The sequence below is a fragment of the Moschus berezovskii genome, chromosome 5 (genome assembly GCF_049115385.1).
Source record: "Moschus berezovskii isolate FMDL1 chromosome 5, NW_MosBer_1.0, whole genome shotgun sequence".
Classification (NCBI taxonomy): Eukaryota; Metazoa; Chordata; class Mammalia; order Artiodactyla; family Moschidae; genus Moschus; species Moschus berezovskii.
Genome location: NC_142464.1, coordinates 95454362 through 95473758, shown reverse-complemented (window position 1 = coordinate 95473758; position 19397 = coordinate 95454362). Strand labels below are relative to the sequence as shown.

The following is a 19397-nucleotide window of genomic DNA, read 5'->3' as shown; positions in this document are numbered from 1 at the left end:
TCCTTTCTAGCCAGACACATTTCCATCTTTATATATTAAAACTTAAAGGGAGATAGTTTATAGTTTGAACTTTAAGCCATGAAACACTTTAAAACATAGTCAAGGAATCATTAAAATCTTCAATCCAATCCCAAAGAAAGGCAATGACAAAGAATGCTCAAACTACCGCACAAATGCACTCATCTCACACGCTAGTAAAGTAACTCTCAAAATTCTCCAAGCCAGGCTTCAGCAAGATGTGAACCGTGAACTTCCAGATGTTCAAGCAGGTTTGAGAAAAGGCAGAGGAACCAGAGATCAAATTGCCAACATCCGCTGGATCACTGAAAAAGTCAGAGAGTTCCAGAAAAACATCTATTTCTGCTTTATTGACTATGCCAAAGCCTTTGACCGTGTGGATCACAATAAACTGTAGAAAATTCTTCAAGAGATGGGAATACCAGACCACCTGACCTGCCTCTTGAGAAACCTGTATGCAGGTCAGGAAGCAACAGTTAGAACTGGACATGGAACAACAGACTGGTTCCAAATAGGAAAAAGAGTACGTCAAGGCTATATTGTCACCCTGCTTATTTAACTTATATGCAGAGTACATCATGAGAAATGCTGGGCTGGATGAAGCACAAGCTGGAATCAAGATTGCTGGGAGAAATATCAATAACCTCAGATATGCAGATGACACTACCCTTATGGCAGAAAGTGAAGAGGAACTCAAAAGCCTCTTGATGAAAATGAAAGAGGAGAGTGAAGAGGTTGGCTTGAAGCTCAACATTCAGAAAACAAAGATCATGGCATCTGGTCCCATCACTTCACGCGAAATAGATGGGGAAACAGTGGAAACAGTGTCAGACTTTATTTTGGGAGGCTCCAAAATCACTGCAGCCATGAAATTCAAAGACACTTACTTCTTGGAAGGAAAGTTATGACCAACCTAGACAGCATATTAAAAAGCAGAGACTACTTTGTCGACAAAGGTCCGTCTAGTCAAGGCTATGGTTTTTCCAGTAGTCATGTATGGATGTGAGAGTTGGACTATAAAGGAAGATGAGAACAGAAGAATTGATGCCTTTGAACTGTGGTGTTGGAGGAGACTCTTGAGAGTCCCTTGGACTGCAGGGAGATCCAACCAGTCCATTCTAAAGGAGATCAGTCCTGGGTGTTCACTGGAAGGACTGATGTTGAAGCTGAAACTCCAGTACTTTGGCCACCCGATGTGAAGAACTGACTCATTTGAAAAGACCCTGATGCTGGGAAAGACTGAGGGCAGGAGGAGAAGGGAACGATAGAGGATGAGATGGATAGATGGCATCACTGACTCAATGGACATTAGTTTGGGTAAACTCTTGGAGTTGGTGATGGACAGGGAGGCCTGGTGTGCTGAGGTTCATGGGGTCGCAAAGAGTCGGACACAACTGAGCAAATGAACTGAACTGAAAATCTTCAAAGTTACAACTGAATTGTTCCTGTAACTACAATATCAAACAGCCCTGGCATTCTGTACATATAACATTAAGATTCTAGGTCACTGATACTTTCTTAAAACATAGAAGAGTAAATCTATGAATTAATCTGAATGCTCTGGGATTGCCTGTGTTGGGTTTCCCAGGTGGTACCAGCAGGTAAAAAAACCCACCTGCCAATGCAGGAGACCTAAGAGACATGGGTTCGATCCCTGGGTAGGGAAGATCCCCTGGAGGAGGAAATGGCAAGCCACTCCAGTATTCTTGCCTGGAAAGTCCATGGACAGAGGAGCCTACAGTCCATAGAGTCTCAAAAAGTGACTGAGTGACTAAGCACAGTACACCAATATGTGAATCCAGCAGGTCATAAACAGTGACGGACAATCTTCCCATCAATCAAACAATAAAGCATTTATTTAACCCTGAACCGGAGATTTGGAAGCACAAAGAGAACTTCTATGTCAACAAGCAGAGTAGGTTGGTTAATATTCCTTCCAAGGTCCTTCTCTTCAGGTGGAGGACACAGGGAGTGAAGTCCAAAGCAATTAAAATTTTGCCCAGGAGAAAAAAATCTGTACACACTGGTTACCCTTGAGTTTCCCATATCTACCAGTTTGAGAAGGTGTTAATGCTTATTTCAGAAATAAGAACTGTGGGTGGGCAGGAAAACCTGTTTACAAGTTACACCTGTTTGCAGGTAAACACTCCTGAGTCTTCAACATGACAGCTGCTCATTGTTATAAGCAATACATTTACTATGAAAACTAACACAATTTATAGAGAACTATGTTCAGTCGCTCAGTTGTGTTGAACCCTTTGTGACCCCATGGACTGTAGCCTGCCAGGCCAGGCTCCCCTGTCCATGGGATTCTCCAGGTAAGAATACTGGAGTGGGTTGCCATTTCCTTTTTCAATAAATAAAAAGTAATTTTAATTATTGCTTAGTCATGGTTTCACATTTGGGTCTTTACTATGTAAACATATTAGCTTAGAACATAAAGGCAATATTAAGTCATTGGGAAGACATACAAACTTTGAACTTTTTTCTCATAAACATACTACTTATAAGCTGTATTGGACTATTTTCTCATGTGAGTGCACTTGTGAATAACAGCATATATTTGTAAAATAGTTGTGAGGGGCTGGGGTACAGTCTGTGGCTGTAAAACAGAATTAACAAGACTATGTAAAGTTTAAATTCAAGATAATCATCTGAATAATACCTATGTTCTAGCTGCTTACACAGCTCGAATTTTACACATTATGATTGAAAGCAAATGAGATTCACTTTTCAAAGTTAGTAGTTACATTCCTTTAAAGTATATTTACTCAGCTCTAAGACAAAGACTGATTTGTCATGTTCAGTGTCCCTGTTACATAATGTTGAAAAATTATTACTACTTAAGGTACTATCATTAATTGGATTTCTTTTTTCTGTTAGGTGCTTCATACATAAATATTATAGCAAGTCCTCACAAGACTCCTGGAAAGTCGATATGGATATTCCTTCTTTACATTCAAGGAAGCCAAGCTGAGCCACCTAACTGGTCCAAGATCACACAATTAACAAGTGGCAGATCTGGGATTTCCAGCTGCTTCTAGAATGTCCCTAAGGTCCATGTTTTCTTCTATACTTTGCAACTTTAGCACTTCAACCCAAGGATCACAGGGAAAATGAAATAAAACAAAAGCAAAAACAAAGTAACACAGGCAAGGTACTCTTGAAATTTCATAAACACCAATTTCAACAAAGATTTGAAGAGAAAAATGTTACCAGCTTTCATACTTTACACCTTAATGTTTCACAAACTATATATTCTACTTACTCACCCTTATATATCTAGTTTAGGCTTTTAACAAGTGGGCCTTTTTTCTTTCCTTTATTTTTTTGGCCATGGAGTGTGGCTTGTGAGATCTTATTTCGAGGATCAGGAACTGAACCCAGGTCCCAGCAGTGAAAGTACCAAGTTCTAACCACTGAACCACGAGGGAATTGCCAAGTGGGCATTTTTTGAGACGCTACGAATCCAGTACGGATCTTACCGCTTGTGCTGGCAAAGGGTCAACCAAATTCTTCCTATCGTGAAGGATGTCACTTGCTTACTGTACCACCTCTCTGAGAGTTGAAAAAACCACCTTACCAAGTTTATCCCACATTTACATGTCTAGGTGAACATGTTAAGAATACCTGATACATTCAGAAGTGTGAGAAGATAAATGAAGGGGGAACTATTTTCTAAAATGACTGAAAATTTCAGAACGTTTTAAAATAAGAAACTTTAATGCATAATTTTAAGTCTTAAAAAAAAACCCAGAAAACATTAATATCCATGAAGCCATTGCTCAGCTGGAGAAATAGACCAGTGTCTTAAATTTACAAATGCCTTGTTTCTTCTGATAGCTTCCCTGATAACTTCCCCAATTGCTCAGTTGTTAAAGAATCGCCTGCAAGAGACCCTGGTTCCCCCTGGAGAAGGAATAGGCTACCTACTCCAATAGTCTTGGGCTTCCCTTGTGGCTCAGCTGGTAAGGCATCTGCCTACAATGTGGGTTCGATCCCTAGGTTAGGAAGATCCCCTGGAGAAAGGAAAGGCTACCCACTCCAGTATTCTGGCCTGGACACAGCTGAGTGACTTTCACTTCTCTCTTCTGAATTTCTGCCTCCCCTTTTGAGGCAACTATTTCTGAATTTTGTGTAAACCATTACCTTATTTTAAAACTATTCTTACAAATCATGGATGCCTAAACAATATTTTGGGGTTCCCAGTAGCTCAAATGGTAAAGAATATGCCTGCAATGTGGGAGACTGGGTTCGATCCCTGGGTCAGGAAGATTCCCTGGAGAAGGGAATGGCTACCCACTCCAGAACTAGAGAATTCCATGGACAGAGGAGCCTGAAAGGCTATACAGTCCATGGGGTCACAAAGAATTGGACACGATTGAGTGACTAACACTTTCTTTCAAGTAGTATTTCAGCTTCAGTTTTTTAACTTCAGCAAAAAGAGCTTCATACTATATATAATCTAAGCCTTTCACTCAATATTGCATTTTCTAAGATTTCTCTGGTGGCTCAGACTATGAAGAATCTGCCTGCAGTGTCAGAGACCGGGGTTTTATCCCTGGGTCAGAAAGATTCCCTGGAGAGGGAATGGCAACCCACTCCAGTATTCCTGCCTGGAGAATTCCATGGACAGAGGAGCCTTGCGGGCTACAGTCCATGGGGTCACAAAGAGCTGGACATGACTGAGCGACTAACACACTTTCACTCAAAACTGCATTTTCTAAGATGTATCCGTGTTCGGGCTGCTGATTACAAGGTAATAGTTCATTCTATATATTAACAATTTTGTATCCATTTTCACGCTGGTGAGCACTTGACTTATTTCTAATAAGTTTTCATTTTTAAATGATATTATTTAGGTGCTTTTCAGAAATAAGATTTCTGGTAGGTATGCCAATTCTTCTCCAACAGCTTTGAAGGTAAGAGACCACTTCACTTACTTCTTTTATAGTCAGCTGACTCCTATTATGGAGTTCCTATTCTACACACAATAGTGCTTCTTAAAACTGGTCAACTTGTGCAACTAAATCAGTTTGTAAAGCTCACAAGTTCTGTTTCCCAAGGCTTCCTGGGTCATGGTTTTATAATTTAAGAAGAAAAGTCTTACCCTCCCTCAAATTTTACTAGTTGCTGTTGGCACAAAAGTGTTTCCTTGATGACTTATCATCATGATGACACGTGGGAAAGCCCAGATGTTTCTGCTAAATTATAAGATTATCCAATTGAATGATCATGACTTTGTTAACTGCTCCCATGCTCCCTCCACTTCCTTCCCTCTCCCAGACAAAGCTCTGTTATATCTACCACTAATATTAAGACTGCTGCAAGTTTAGGTTTATACATTTGGCAAACTCAGTACTACTTGGTTAGATATTAACCAAGAATGATAATATATACAATGAGTATACCCGAGAAGCTGAGTCACGACTGCCAGACTATGACGGCCAAACATCACCAGGAATAGTATTACAATGCACATTTTTCTTGTTAAAATTAACCGACATAAGACAAAAATAACTCCTGCCTTAATAACTAAAGTGGATTTCATGGCTAAGTGGCAGGAGATAATAATTTACAGATGTAAAGCTACCAACTGCTTAGTAGGCTATCTTGAGAAATTTATCCTCCTCCTGTCTCAATTTATTCAGGTATTAAAAAGGAACTACAGGCTCCATAAGAACTTGGCCTGTTTTGCACACCATTGCACACTTGCTTAAAACAGTACCTTCCCAATACCAGACTCTCAGTAGATACCTGTTGGTATAGATATAAAACTTTAAAGTACTCTATATTTTTGCAATGGTATATTTCCACCCTCCTGTTTCACTTCAACCATGAAAACCCCAAGTTCTAGAAAATCAAGCTATATTTATGCCCCAAAAGATACTTCATTCTAACACAGGCTTTATTCATTTATACATAACAAATTCAATCATTTAACAAGTACTGTTGTTGTCCAGTTGCTCAGTTGTGCCAACTCTGTGACCACAAGGATTGCAGCATGCCAGGGTTCCCTGTCCTTCACCGTCTCCTAGAGTTTGCTCAAACTCATGTCCATTGAGTCGATGATGCCAATGTATAACGTATTATGTGCTGGTTACTATGGATATGAAGAAAGAACAAAGGCAATAGACAAGAAACACAAAATTATGGGTGTTTAAGGAATTCCGAAGTCCCTGTCACACACGTGGCTAATTCAGCATTACTTACATATATAACTTTTTTCTATCACACTGGTATCTTGTGAATTTCACATTAATTTTTTTTTTTTTAGCAAATAGGTCTTTGCTGGGCAGAACAAGAAACTTGAGGGCCACTGCTGCCTAAGGAGGAGCCTCCAGTTTAGAATGTGATTCCAATTATGGGAGACAGTGAAGGAGGCTGAGAGCATGTGGACTCAAGTCAGAATGTCCACATGAATCCTACGTCCACCACTTAGAAGCTGGGTAACCTTGGCAAAGGATTTGTTTCGGTGCCTGTTTCTTCACTGACAAAATGGGGATACTCCTGTTAACTGCTTCAGAGTTAGATGAAATAATGTAAGTAAAATGCTCAGCATGGCATTTTGCACAAAGCAGACAGTCAGTACATGGCAGCCATTATCATCGTTTTCACAAGGGATTCTGCCTTTGAGAATTCTGGAAAAAAAAAAAAGAGGAAGGGGATATATGTATATACGTAGCTGATTCACACTGTTGTACAGCAGAAACTAACACAACACTGTAAAGCAATTATACTCTAATATAAATAAAAACCTATCATCACATGAAATAAAAGTCAGTAAGGATCAATGTTCAAGGGACTAAGGCAGAGGAAAGGAAAAAGGTGATCTGAGGAAAGGGTATGCTGGGGTATCTCTTGAGCCTTGAGGAAGGAAGAGTAGAGGGGTCAGTTTTACCAAGCCTTCACATCCGGTGACTATATCTCCTAAGTTCATAAAAAAAGGCAGGGGAAGCAGATAAATGTCTGTGGAGAGCCCCTAAAAAGATTGTAAGGTTAGAGAGGAACCTCATTTTAAAAGGCAACATGCTGAACCAATTAATTTCTTCTGCTTCCTATGTGCCACTTGTCACAGTCTGCCAATCTCTCCTTTCCTTATGGACTGTGAGGTTTCAAAACTTCCCACCTCTGCCCCACCATTCACGGCACTCTCCCAACACATGTGGGTTTCATGTCCACTCCATATAGAGCAAGTCTAGAACCACACACTTAAGATGTTCTTTGCAAAGAGTATGATCTTGGCCCAGCAGTGCCTGATTCCTGATCTGTTATGTTTTAGGAAGACTATGAATTAACTTTGCACCATTATTCAAATAGCTACAGTAGAGGGCATGACCATATCGATACGTACCCTCTCAAGTACCACTGCTTTTGTAAATCTAAAAGCATTTCTTTTCACATAATTTCAAATCAATTCTTTAATGCTTTGGTATACTACTAAATTATTCCCAGAATAAATTTAAAAGCTCATACTTGAGCTACTTTGCACTGTAGAAGACATTATAATGTTTATAAGATTTGCGTAGAAATGGGAGAGCTGTGATATTCTGCAAAGTTCATTAAAATGGGATTCCACTTTTATTTATGATGGCTACCAGTTGCCTGTGCAATGATAGAGAAGCAGCATGTCTTTTATGCAACTTGTTTAATTATTTCAGGAATTTTCAAAAATATTAGCTGACAAGGAGTTATCATCATTTCATCCAGTTAATAAGGCTAAACTCTTATCATCATCCACCTAGACTTTTTACTACCTATGACCTACACTAGAAAAATATGTTCTCTTAGCTTCTGAAGGTGGGAGGGAGGTTGAAGTGGGAGGGGCCATATGTATAACTATGGCTGATTCATGTTGATGTATGGCAGAAACCAACACAATATCATAAAGTAATTGTCCTCCAATTAAAAATAAATAAATTTTAAAAAGTCACAAAGGGAAAAGATGTGAGACAAAATACATTCGGGTGAACATGTTTTGAGGCCAATACTATTCTTTCAGTCTGAAAAGCTGCTTTCTTTGTCACCTTTCCTCTGCTGTCTCTCCCACCCCAGCAACTCTTTTTTTTTTACTGCCGTCTCTCCAAACTGGTTTCTTTAAGGCCTTGGTGAGGGAGCATACCGTGATTAACTACATGAGCTTTGGATACTCAGACTATTCAGGAATGTGAATTCATTCTCTATCCTTCAGTTTAAAAAAAAAAAGCAATATATACAAATATTGAATTATCAAAAACAAGACCAGGAGCTGACTGTGGCTCAGATCATGAACTTCTTATTGCCAAATTCAGACTTAAATTGAAAAAAGTAGGGAAAACCACTAGACCATTCAGATATGACCTAAATCAAATCCCTTATGATTATACAGTGGAAGTGAGGAATAGATTTAAGGGTCTAGATCTGATAGATAGAGTGCCTGATGAACTCTGGACGGAGGTTCGTGACATTGTACAGGAGACAGGGACCAAGACCATCCCCATGGAAAAGAAATGCAAAAAAGCAAAATGGCTGTCTGAGGAGGCCTTACAAATAGCTGTGAAAAGAAGAGAAGCGAAAAGCAAAGGAGGAAAGGAAAGATATAAGTATCTGAATGCAGAGTTCCAAAGAATAGCAAGGAGAGATAAGAAAGCCTTCCTCAGTGATCAATGCAAAGAAATACAGGAAAACAACAGAATAGGAAAAACAAGAGATCTTTTCAAGAAAATTAGAGATATCAAGGGAACATTTCATGCAAAGATGGGCTCGATAAAGGACAGAAATGGTATGGACTAACAGAAGCAGAAAATATTAAGAAGAGGTGGCAAGAATACACAGAAGAACTGTACAAAAAAGATCTTCACGACGAAGATAATCACGATGGCATGATCACTCACCTGGAACTAGACATCTTGGAATGTGAAGTCAAGTGGGCCTTAGAGAGCATCATGATGAACAAAGCTAGTGGAGGTGATGGAATTCCAAGTGAGCTATCTCAAATCCTGAAAGATGATGCTGTGAAAGTGCTGCACTCAATATGCCAGCAAATTTGGAAAACTCAGCAATGGCCACAGGACTGGAAAAGGTCAGTCTTCATTCCAATCCCAAAGAAAGGGAATGCCAAAGAATGCTCAAACTACCGCACAATTGCACTCATCTCACATGCTAGTAAAGTCATGCTCAAAGTTCTCCAAGCCAGGCTTCAGCAATATGTGAATCATGAACTTCCAGATGTTCAAGCAGGTTTTAGAAAAGGCAGAGGCACCAGAGATCAAATTGCCAACATCTGCTGGATCATGGAGAAAGCAAGAGAGTTCCAGAAAAACATCTATTTCTGCTTCATTGACTATGCCAAGGCCTTGACTGTGTGGATCACAATAAACTGTGGAACATTCTGAAAGAGACGGGAATACCAGAACACCTGACCTGCCTCTTGAGAAACCTGTATGCAGGTCAGGAAGCAACAGTTAGAACTGGACATGGAACAACAGACTGGTTCCAAATAGGAAAAGGAGTATGTCAAGGTTGTATATTGTCACCCTGCTTATTTAACTTCTATGCAGAGTACATCATGAGGAACGCTGGGCTGGAAGAAGCACAAGCTGGAATCAAGATTGCCGGGAGAAATATCAATAACCTCAGATATGCAGATGACACCATCCTTATGGCAGAAAGTGAAGAGGAACTCAAAGGCCTCTTGATGAAAGTGAAAGAGGAGAGTGAAAAGGTTGGCTTGAAGCTCAACATTCAGGAAACGAAGATCATGGCATCTGGTCCCATCACTTCTTGGGAAATAGATGGGGACAGTGGAAACCGTGTCAGACTTTATTTTTTTGGGCTCCAAAATCAATGCAGATGCTGATTGCAGCCATGAAATTAAAAGACGCTTACTCCTTGGAAGGAAAGTTATGACCAGCCTAGATAGCATATTAAAAAGCAGAGACATTACTTTGCTAACCAAGGTCCATCTAGTCAAGGCTATGGTTTTTCCCGTGGTCATGTATGGATGTGAGAGTTGGACTGTGAAGAAAGCTGATCGCTGAAGAATTGATGCTTTTAAACTGTGGTGCTGGAGAAGACTCTTGAGAGTCCCCTGGACTGCAAGGAGATCCAACCAGTCCATTCTAAAGGAGATCAATCCTGGGTGTTCATTGGAAGGACTTATGCTAAAGGTGAAACTCCAATACTTTGGCCACCTCATGCGACAAGCTGACTCACTGGAAAAGACTCTGATGCTGGGAGCGATTGGGGGTAGGAGGAGACGGGGACGACAGAGAATGAGATGGCTGAATGGCATCACCGACTTGATGGACATGAGTTTGTGTGAACTCCGGGAGTTGGTGATGGACAGTGAGGCCTGGCGTGCTGTGGTTCATGGGGTCGCTAAGAGTCTGACACGACTGAGCGACTGAACTGAACTGAACTGAACTGTACCTGAAACTAACATAATATGTCAATAATAGGTACCAAGGGAGGATGGGTGGGGAGAGGGTTAGATTGGGGGTTTGGGAATGACACACTGCCATATTTATAGCAGATAATCAACAAGGACCTACTGTGCAGCCCAGGGAACTCTGCTCAATATTCTGTAATCATCTAAATGGGAAAAGAATTTGAAAAACAAGAGATACATGTATACATATAACTCAATCACTCTGCTGTACACCAGCAACTAACACAACACTGTTAATCAACTATAATATAAAATAAAAAATGTCAATTATACCTCAGTAAAAACAGAAAACAAACAAAACACACACACACACACACACACACTTCTAGGGACAGGGCCAGAAATCTGTTAACAAGACCTCCAGGTGATTCTGATGTGTGCTGAGGTTTGAGACAAGACTTTCCCTAAAACCAAAAAATCAGTATCTCCAGAATATAATCTAAATCCAAGGTTACTATCAGAATTTATTTTATGTAATAGTTTCGATAAGGCACTTAAGAGATTGAGTCAAATACTCTGATGAAAAACATCTATTGCACCCATCTGTCTCCCTGTATGAATTCTATATGCACTACTCCTCCTCCCCATTTTTTCTTTTCAGCTTTCATTGTTAAGTGAGTAGTTTTGTGTATTGGCTCTTCTATCTGGTGGAAATTCTAAGAAATATCTCATAAATATAACCCCCCAAACTGGTAAGTACTGATACATGTGAAGTTTTTGCCTGCCTGCCTAGCACATAAAAATATTCTATTCATAGAAATGGTAGCCACTAAGAACCATGACTATCTTACTAGTCACGTTCTTTATTCATAATTGTCTGGGTTACATAACTACAGTAAAATTTTTGTTATCTAATGAACAGCCTTTTAGGATCCTATAGTAACTAAAATGTAGCTAAGATCAGAACTAAGAAATAAGAAAACTCTGAATGAATGAACCCACAATTATCACGAGCAGAGCAGCCAAAACAAAGTCAAAGTCTCAGAGATTACATCTAATATTCTGAAACTGTTGCTTTGTCCATTAAAAGCATAACAGGATTTTTTCATAGTGCCAGGCCAGAAGAGCAGGTAAAAGGAAAGAAAGCAGGCAGAAAAGAAGGGAAGAAGATGGCTGGGGAGACAACTGTGACAGTCCAGGCAGCAGTGGTGATGAAAGTTACATCAGGAAGGCTAGAGGCAGACAGTTAATTTAGTCATGAGGCAGGAATTGGGGCACAACCCAGTGCCTGAAATGCTCAGGATCCCAGGTCATTTCAACTGTGTGCAGAAAGGACCCACCGGGATTTATTAACAGATACTCTTAAGGACTAAACTGGAAAATGGCATGGCAACCCACTCCAGTATGCTTACCTGTAAAATCCCATGGATAGAGGAGGCTGGCGGGCTAGAGTCCATGGAATCGCAAAGAATCGGACAGGACTTAGCAACTGAGCAAGGTCAAGGGTAGTTCTTTAACCCAGGTCTCTGGTAGTCACCAAGCTAAAACAATTACACACTGAAGATGCTGCATTTCTGAGGTTTCCCCCCTTTTCTTATGGGTCCTTATAGCTGCCATTTGACAAAACAGCATTTAATGGATCAGAAAGTGGCTCTTTGCATTCTGAACACAGTTGGAAAAGAGCGATGGTTATAGATTTGTGAATCACAAGGCTGTAAAGAAAGGCACTGCTTTACATTGATTATAACAAAAGGCTGTTTTTTTAAAAGACATAAATCAAGCAAAAACCTACTAATATGAGGTGAATGTGCAAAACTTTTCTGTTTTGATGGCTGGACCCTTCCCTTTAAACCTCTGCTTTTGGGGCAGATGCCTCTATATTTACAAAACCAGAAAAAGTACTTTTGTCTTTTGAAAGTTTAAAAAACGAACAGCAGATGAACTGATTAATGTGTATTCAACTCCTAACCAGGTATAATGTTTTCTACAGTACTGTTAATGAAAAAAGGAGAGAGACATAATAATAGAAATATCCATGTTGAATAAACTAAAGTCAATGAATATATACATATACAAATAATGTATATATGCACACACATATATAATATATACATATCTTTATACAGTAAATGTCTGTACGAAACTGGGAACATAAAATTGACTTTCTCCCCTTAAATACATATTCCTGGTTTTATATGTAAATGAGAAAGTTCCTTCCCTAAATCATGGACTCTTAAAAGTACATCTGTGAGAAACAGCTGAATGCTTCTAGACGCCTCGTCCTCTGCACTTTCCAGGGCTCAACCAAGGCATTCACTGTTACATATACTCAACTTTGAAGTGGGTAGTCACAGTAACACTGCCAGTCCTCCCAAGGCTTTTTCTCCCTTCTTTCTATTCCTTTCCTAGCCCTCCTCCCACCTCAAGACAGCACATACAAATACAGAAAGAAAGCTGCTTCTATGAGAGTGTGACTTTTTTGGTACACTGCTGTACTCGAGAGAGAAAAGGACAGAGGTGTGGGCTATTTGCATGGCACTGCCTTAAACACAAATGTCTGTGGTGGCTCCGGGAGTTGAAAGAGGAAAAGAGCTGTCAGTAGAAGCTGATAACCATACAGATGGCAGGGGGGCCTTTTCCTTCCGACCAAGGAAGGAGAAGCCATCTCTTGTCCATTCTGTCCACCCACAAGACAACTCAAAAGTTAAGATGGAAAAGGAAGGCATTAAAAGTGTTATTGGTGTGCCCTTGGCACAGAAAGCCAAACTCTGATCACAGGTGTTTGAAACAAGGTATGGGTTTATTTGCAGGATGGGCAAGCAAAATGAGCAGCTCATGCTCAAAAGACCTGAACTCCTGGATGGCTTTCAGGCAAGAGGAGAAGGTCATAGGATGCATGATCAGCTCAAGAACCTTCTTCTGATTGGCTGATAGCATGCTTATGTTGCAGGAATCTCAACTTTCTGGTTCCAACCAGTCTGGGGTCTACCATGCTTGAGATCAGCACATGGTGGACATCCTCCCCCTGGGTGGGGGTCTCAGTTTCTACAGAACAATTCAAAGGTATGTGTCAGATTGTTATCTATATCCCTTCAGGAGAAACTAGGAGTCCTGTGACTCTACTATCCTCTTCATTAACCTGTCCTTGGCTTGAGCCTGCTCTTTGGCACTCAGGAAAGGCCTAAGAGTCTAAAGGCTTTTTTTTTTTTTAACGAACAAGAAATGGGGGACACAGAATGACTTTTGTGCCTGGAAAGGCCCCTCAGGGTCCTGCTTGGTTTCAATCCCCCCTTTTCTTTGATACTCTTTAATCCTAAGGGGAACAGTTGTGGGACAAGAAAGAGAATGAAGTCTTCAATAGAGGGTTTAATCATAAACTCAGCATAAGAACTGTGTTTTAGGGGGACTCAGTTTCAAAAGTATTGGGCTGTGGCATGCAAGAAGCTCCTTCTCAGAGAGCTGATGAAAAATTGGAATGAACAGTCATATGCTAAGGGGGAGAATGCCCCATGAAATATGAACACACACAGTTGTGTGAATGCATGCAAAAGTTCTGGAAGAAAACTCACCAAACTCAAAGGTGGTATTCTCTGATAATAAACTATGGTGTTGATGGAAGAAGCTGGGGGACAGGAGGGCTTGAGGGCCCACAAAGAGGAAAGTTCACTTCGTGCTCAATGTACTTTTTTATTTTTTTGGTGCTCAATGTACTTTTAAACCATAAAACATTTAAAGAGTAAGAACAGATGCATGCATTACTTGTAATTTTTATTAAAAAAAAAAAGGCATGGTAGAATTTTGAGACTTAAAAGCTAGAAGCATAAAAATTTAGCAGATTACTAACACACACAGTGAGAACATGACACAATCTGACAAGGCACATCAGAAAAGTTTCATATTGCATTTAAGCTCATTGAGTTATTTTATAGACTGTATATCCTGCAAGATTTTACACTGAAACCTTATATATCATGATTCCTGCACAGTTTAGGCTACTTCCTCTGCACACATTTTTGCTATTCTTCATCGGTGTCATTTACAACAAAGCTCCTAAACTCAAACGTAAAGGTTGCTTTTTTAAATCTCTGAGTACAATCAAGATTTCTAAAATGAAGAGATAATAATACCTTAATACATACTCTGTCAAAATTATTGTATATGTATACACTTCTGGCAAATACATTAGCAAGAGTTAAAAATTTGGTGTTGAAGAGGCAAATATTCATTACGTGTTGAGGTTGAGTCTAAGTACTGCCCTGGTAACTGAAGTGGTAACTGAAGTCTTTTAAAAACAGTTGGTCTGAGGTTGCTCAAGTGAGGAATCAGGAGACCCCAGGTTCTGATATCCAAGTACATTACACAAAGCAATACTGCACTGACTCTACAGAGTAGCAACAAGGAAGTATTTTTATTAATATCTAGGGTATTCCTTTTTCCAAGTATGTGTGTTCTAAAGTATATATTAAAATAACAGGTAAAAATAAAAACAGTACAAAATGAGAACCACTTTAAGACAATTTTATAGTTGAATAACGTAAGTATCAGTGATCTTTTACAATATAAACTGTCCCTCAGTGATTGATCTATAAAAAGTGTTAAGTGGGACACATATTTTCCCAATAATTTTTCTGGATATTTTTCACACGTATAAACTATTTCAGAAATTAAAGGCCAGGATGACTTTCAGTTCAGTTCAGTCGCTCAGTCGTGTCCGACTCTTTGCGACCCCATGAATCACAGCACGCCAGGCCTCCCTGTCCATCACCAACTCCCGGAGTTCACTCAAACTCATGTCCATCGAGTCGGTGATGCCATCCAGCCATCTCATTCTCTGTCGTCCCCTTCTCCTCCCGCCCCCAATCCTTCCCAGCATCAGAGTCTTTTCCAGTGAGTCAGCTTGTCGCATGAGGTGGCCAAATTATTGGAGTTTCAGCTTTAGCATCAGTCCTTCCAATGAACACCCAGGACTGATCTCCTTTAGAATAGACTCGTTGGATCTCCTTTATGTGCAGACAAATCATGCCACATATCTACTATTGTAAGGTAGAGACCAAGGAATCACAGTTACAAAATTTAAGCTTTAAATTCTCACTGCTGATCTTGATCAAGCTAAGGCCCCAATTTTCTGAAAATACTTATAAAAAAAAAAAGTCAGCCCTTATAAGAGGAAGGAATCAAATAAATCAACTGAAATTCAGGTAATGCCCATAACTGATACTGGCCAATATTTTTTCTACATTACACCTTCTACCATAAGTGTTACACAGAGTTATAAAGAGGAGAATCTTCTGCATTCTACAATGACTGGTTAATAAGCAGTATACAAAAATACAGTTTTAGGAAGAAGAAAGCAGTGCTTAAAGAACAAATCAGAAAGCAGATTCCTTAGAAAATGAAAACTAGTGTTGAGAATATTCTTACCTTCACCTCCTCTGCTTATAAAAAGACTCATTTCTGACAATATTAGACACTCCCTTTTGGAGATTAGTGGATTACTGCAACACCCAAAGGAAGATTTTACTAAGACTCTTAGTCAATGGTTAGTGTTGGCCCCCATTCTAGGTAAGTAAAACAGAGGAGCTAACAAAGGACTCCCTCCAGGTGAACCCTGCTGCTGCTGCTACTGCTGCTGCTAAGTCACTTCAGTCGTGTCCGACTCTGTGTGACCCCATAGACGGCAGCCCATCAGGCTCCCCCGTCCCTGGGATTCTCCAGGCAAGAACACTGGAGTGGGTTGCCATTTCCTTCTCCAATGTGTGAAAGTGAAAAGGGAAAGTGAAGTCGCTCAGTCATGTCTGACTCGTAGCGACCCCATGGACTGCAGCCTACCAGGCTCCTCCGTTCATGGGATTTTCTAGGCAAGAGTACTGGAGTGGCTTGCCAATGGACCCTAATTTAGGGAAGAACCATCCAATCACAGTTTTGGACGTCTGCTCTTCGCTCAAAGAGCGTTGGGCTCCCTAGGCAAATAATCTGGTCAACTCATTCCTTCTCTCACACTGTTACTTAGGACAAATGACTTAAACACACTGATTATCAGCTTCCTCACCTGAAAAAGAGGCATACTGACTTAAAGCGATGTGAGGGTTAATTACGATCATCGCAGCACAGGCAGACAGAAAATATTCAACTAATGTTAATCTTTTCCTAGGGGATGGATCAGAGGGAGAAAGGGCAATGTCAGGGTTTCTTGGCAGTGCATAACAGTTAAAGGGTTTGCTTCGGTGCTAAAAAGGAAATTTCTAGCTTTGAGACAGACCTGAGACAGATATAGACTGATTCTTTCTTCGCCTTAGGCAAGTCACCCTTTTCAGAACTCATACAAGCCAAGTTTTCAGCAATTATTTCATGTCTTGTATCCTCAGTCACATTTTCACACTCTAAGATCCTGTCGTCTTAAACCAGACTTCACACTCCCGCAAGTCTTGTGTACACACTGCCTAGTCTAGGGCCGCGCTCACAAGCAAGGAGCGCCAGACATTTCTGGACCGATCCAGCACAAAGTGTGTCCTCTGCATTCAGAGGGCTCCGGTGACAGTGTTCTTAAAAAGGTGGAGGCCTCTTCCAGTCAAACGAGATCATCCCGAGAGGTGCCCTCCCCAAGCCACACTTTCCCTTCTCGTCACCCCGCGCACAGTTCCTGATTTCTCTTCCCACCGTGGGAGGACGCATCTGTGATATTTACGCGTGTAGACTGAACGCTCGTAAAAAATTCAGTGGTCCAACCGAGGCCACGCGGGCGGCGGCGGCGGCGCAGCAGCCACACCTACTCGGCAGCCGCGGCGCCGGGAACCCGTAGCCCTCTGACCTGCCCGGCGGCCCGGGCTCCGGGCGCCGCCCCCTCCTCGACTCCTCCCGGGACGACTCCCACCCGAAACCCGGGGCTGCGATCCGCGAGCACGTGGGAGGCTGGCAAGGACGAACGCCCGACCCGGGAGGGGAGTGGTAGGGAGGCCGGGCGGGAGCCTGCGGCCTGGGGAGACTCGGAGGTAAACAGTCCGGCGCCCGGACCGCGGCCGTGCCCCGCACCCCCGCCAGCCCTGCACCCCGGGACGCGAGCTTCCCGAGAGCCGCCCCCAGCGCCCCTGCCTCCCCGCTGGCCAGGCGCCCCGCTCGGCTCCCGGGAGCCAGCGGGAGGCGGAGCTCCGCGCAGCCTGACTGGCCCTTCCCGACCGAGGCCCCCCTTCCCCGCCGGCATCTCCCTTCCCCGCCGCCACTCACGGTGTTTGCCGCCGCCGCCGCCGCCGCCGCCCCCGCTCGGGTAGTTCAGCAGCAGGAAGGGCAGCGGGGAGCCCGGCGACGGCGGGGTCCTCCAGGAGCGCTGCTGCTGCGGCGGCGGGCGCGCTACGAAGCCGGCGCCTCCATCGCCCGGGTAGAGCAGGAAGAAGGGGGCGGCCACCGGAGAGCCGGGCTCCGATTGTCCCGCGGGGGAGGCCAGCGGCGGCCCCGCCTCGTCCTCCCGGTCGGCGCCCCCGGCTGGAGCGCCGCGCGGCTCCTCCGGCCGCTGCTTCCCGCCCCTCGCCGGCTCCTCGCCGCAACTTTCCGCGCCGGCGGCGGGCGGCGGCGAGGTCTCAGCCATGCTGGCTCCTTCCTTCGCCGCCGCCTCCGACTCGCGCCCGGACCTGGGCGGGGGAGCAGAGGGTCACGGCGGGCCGCCGCCGCCCCGTCCCGTCCGCGCCGCCGCCCCCTTCCTCCTGGGTTACGGGCCGGCGTCCGGGCCCTGCCGATCCGTCTACGGCCCGCCCCGCCGGGGTCCGAGCCAGCTGGAGGGCCGGCCCCGCCCGACGGCGCGGTCTCCCTACCGGCCGCCTCCTCCCGCCCGCCCCGCCCGCCCCGGCCCCGGGCCTGCGGCGCGGCTCCCCTAGGGGGCGGCCTCCTCCTCCGCCCGGTGCCCACCTTCCGCCCGGCTCCCGCGGCGCGGAGCTCCCTCCCGACCCGGGGGAGGAGACGGCGCCCCGAGCCCGGGCCTTACCCGCCCCCGGCACGGCCCTCCTCGGTCAGGTGTGTGTACCCCCGGTGCTTGAACGGTGCGAGACCCGGCGAAATAGCTGGCGGCGCTTGTGTGTGTAACCGCCCAACTTCATCAGTAGCACGGAGGCACAAAGATCTGGGTTGAAGAGGCGAAGGCTAATTTTAAATCGGAACCTACCCGCTCCCCCCACCCTCTTATTAAACTGTACCGTTTGCCTTGCACACACTATAACTTGAACCGCTCATTCACTGATTTATGAGCTTTTTATGTGAGAAACCAGAGGTGGGTGTCCACCTTCCCCCATCTCTATTGTTCGCTGTCATGTGCCCTGGATAAAAATCTTGTATTTGCTTTGACTTTAACTCCCTGGTTTTCCGGTGTTCCGGGTGCGCATGAATGCGTTTTAAACCAAACAGCTTAGAATCTATGTGACAAGCGTCTATTACAGGTCGACAGTTTTCACTTTCATACCGCCCGTGTCTCGCTAGTAATTGGCCACAGGTACTTTATCTTGAATATTTGAATCAACGATTACTGATCCAGTAATTCCCATAAATAAACATTTCCTTCTTAAATAAAGACAATTTCCAGTTACTATTGTTATTCCTTACGCTAGATTCCGTGAGCGTGCCCGAGTATTTCTAGCTGTTTAGCTTTGTGTTCCGGCTGCAAAATGCTGGCATAGAATCCATGTTGACTCGTAATTAAAAATCACTGTTGTGTAACATTTTGTCCACCTGGTTTTCCTTCTTTCTCTGGTCTACCTTTCCCTCTGTAGAGGTGGTTATCCTTCTCTGACAGGGAAAGTAAACCTTTTTATTGTTGTTATTCTCTGAAAATCACTCTTGAAATTACAAGAAATTATCGTAAGACTTCTAATACTATCACCAAATCTTTTGAACAAAACATTTTAAAAGGAGGTGTTTATAAGAAGCTAACTTCAAGAAGTTAGTAGTTTTTCAGTTCTGGCATTTTCCTGACCTGTTGATTCCAGTGCTACTGCCTACTTAAATTATCTGTCCTCTGAACCTGGATTCC

General features: G+C 43.1%; 1 protein-coding gene across 4 annotated transcripts in view; it reads right to left on the bottom strand.

Annotated features, from left to right (window-relative positions):
* The window catches only part of RUFY3 (RUN and FYVE domain containing 3), a 95846-nt gene extending 77649 nt beyond the window's left edge, over positions 1–18197 (bottom strand). For 2 of the 4 annotated variants that reach the window (XM_088836376.1, XM_088836378.1), the window contains exon 1: positions 17609–18195. In XM_088836376.1, coding sequence (XP_088692502.1) covers positions 17609–17966 — 358 coding nt within the window. In that variant the 5' untranslated portion in view covers positions 17967–18195. Of the gene's footprint in view, positions 1–17608 lie in introns of all 4 variants that reach the window. The other 2 variants (XM_088836379.1, XM_088836374.1) reach the window with 2 other exon arrangements.
* Between the last annotated feature and the right edge of the window lie 1200 nt (positions 18198–19397).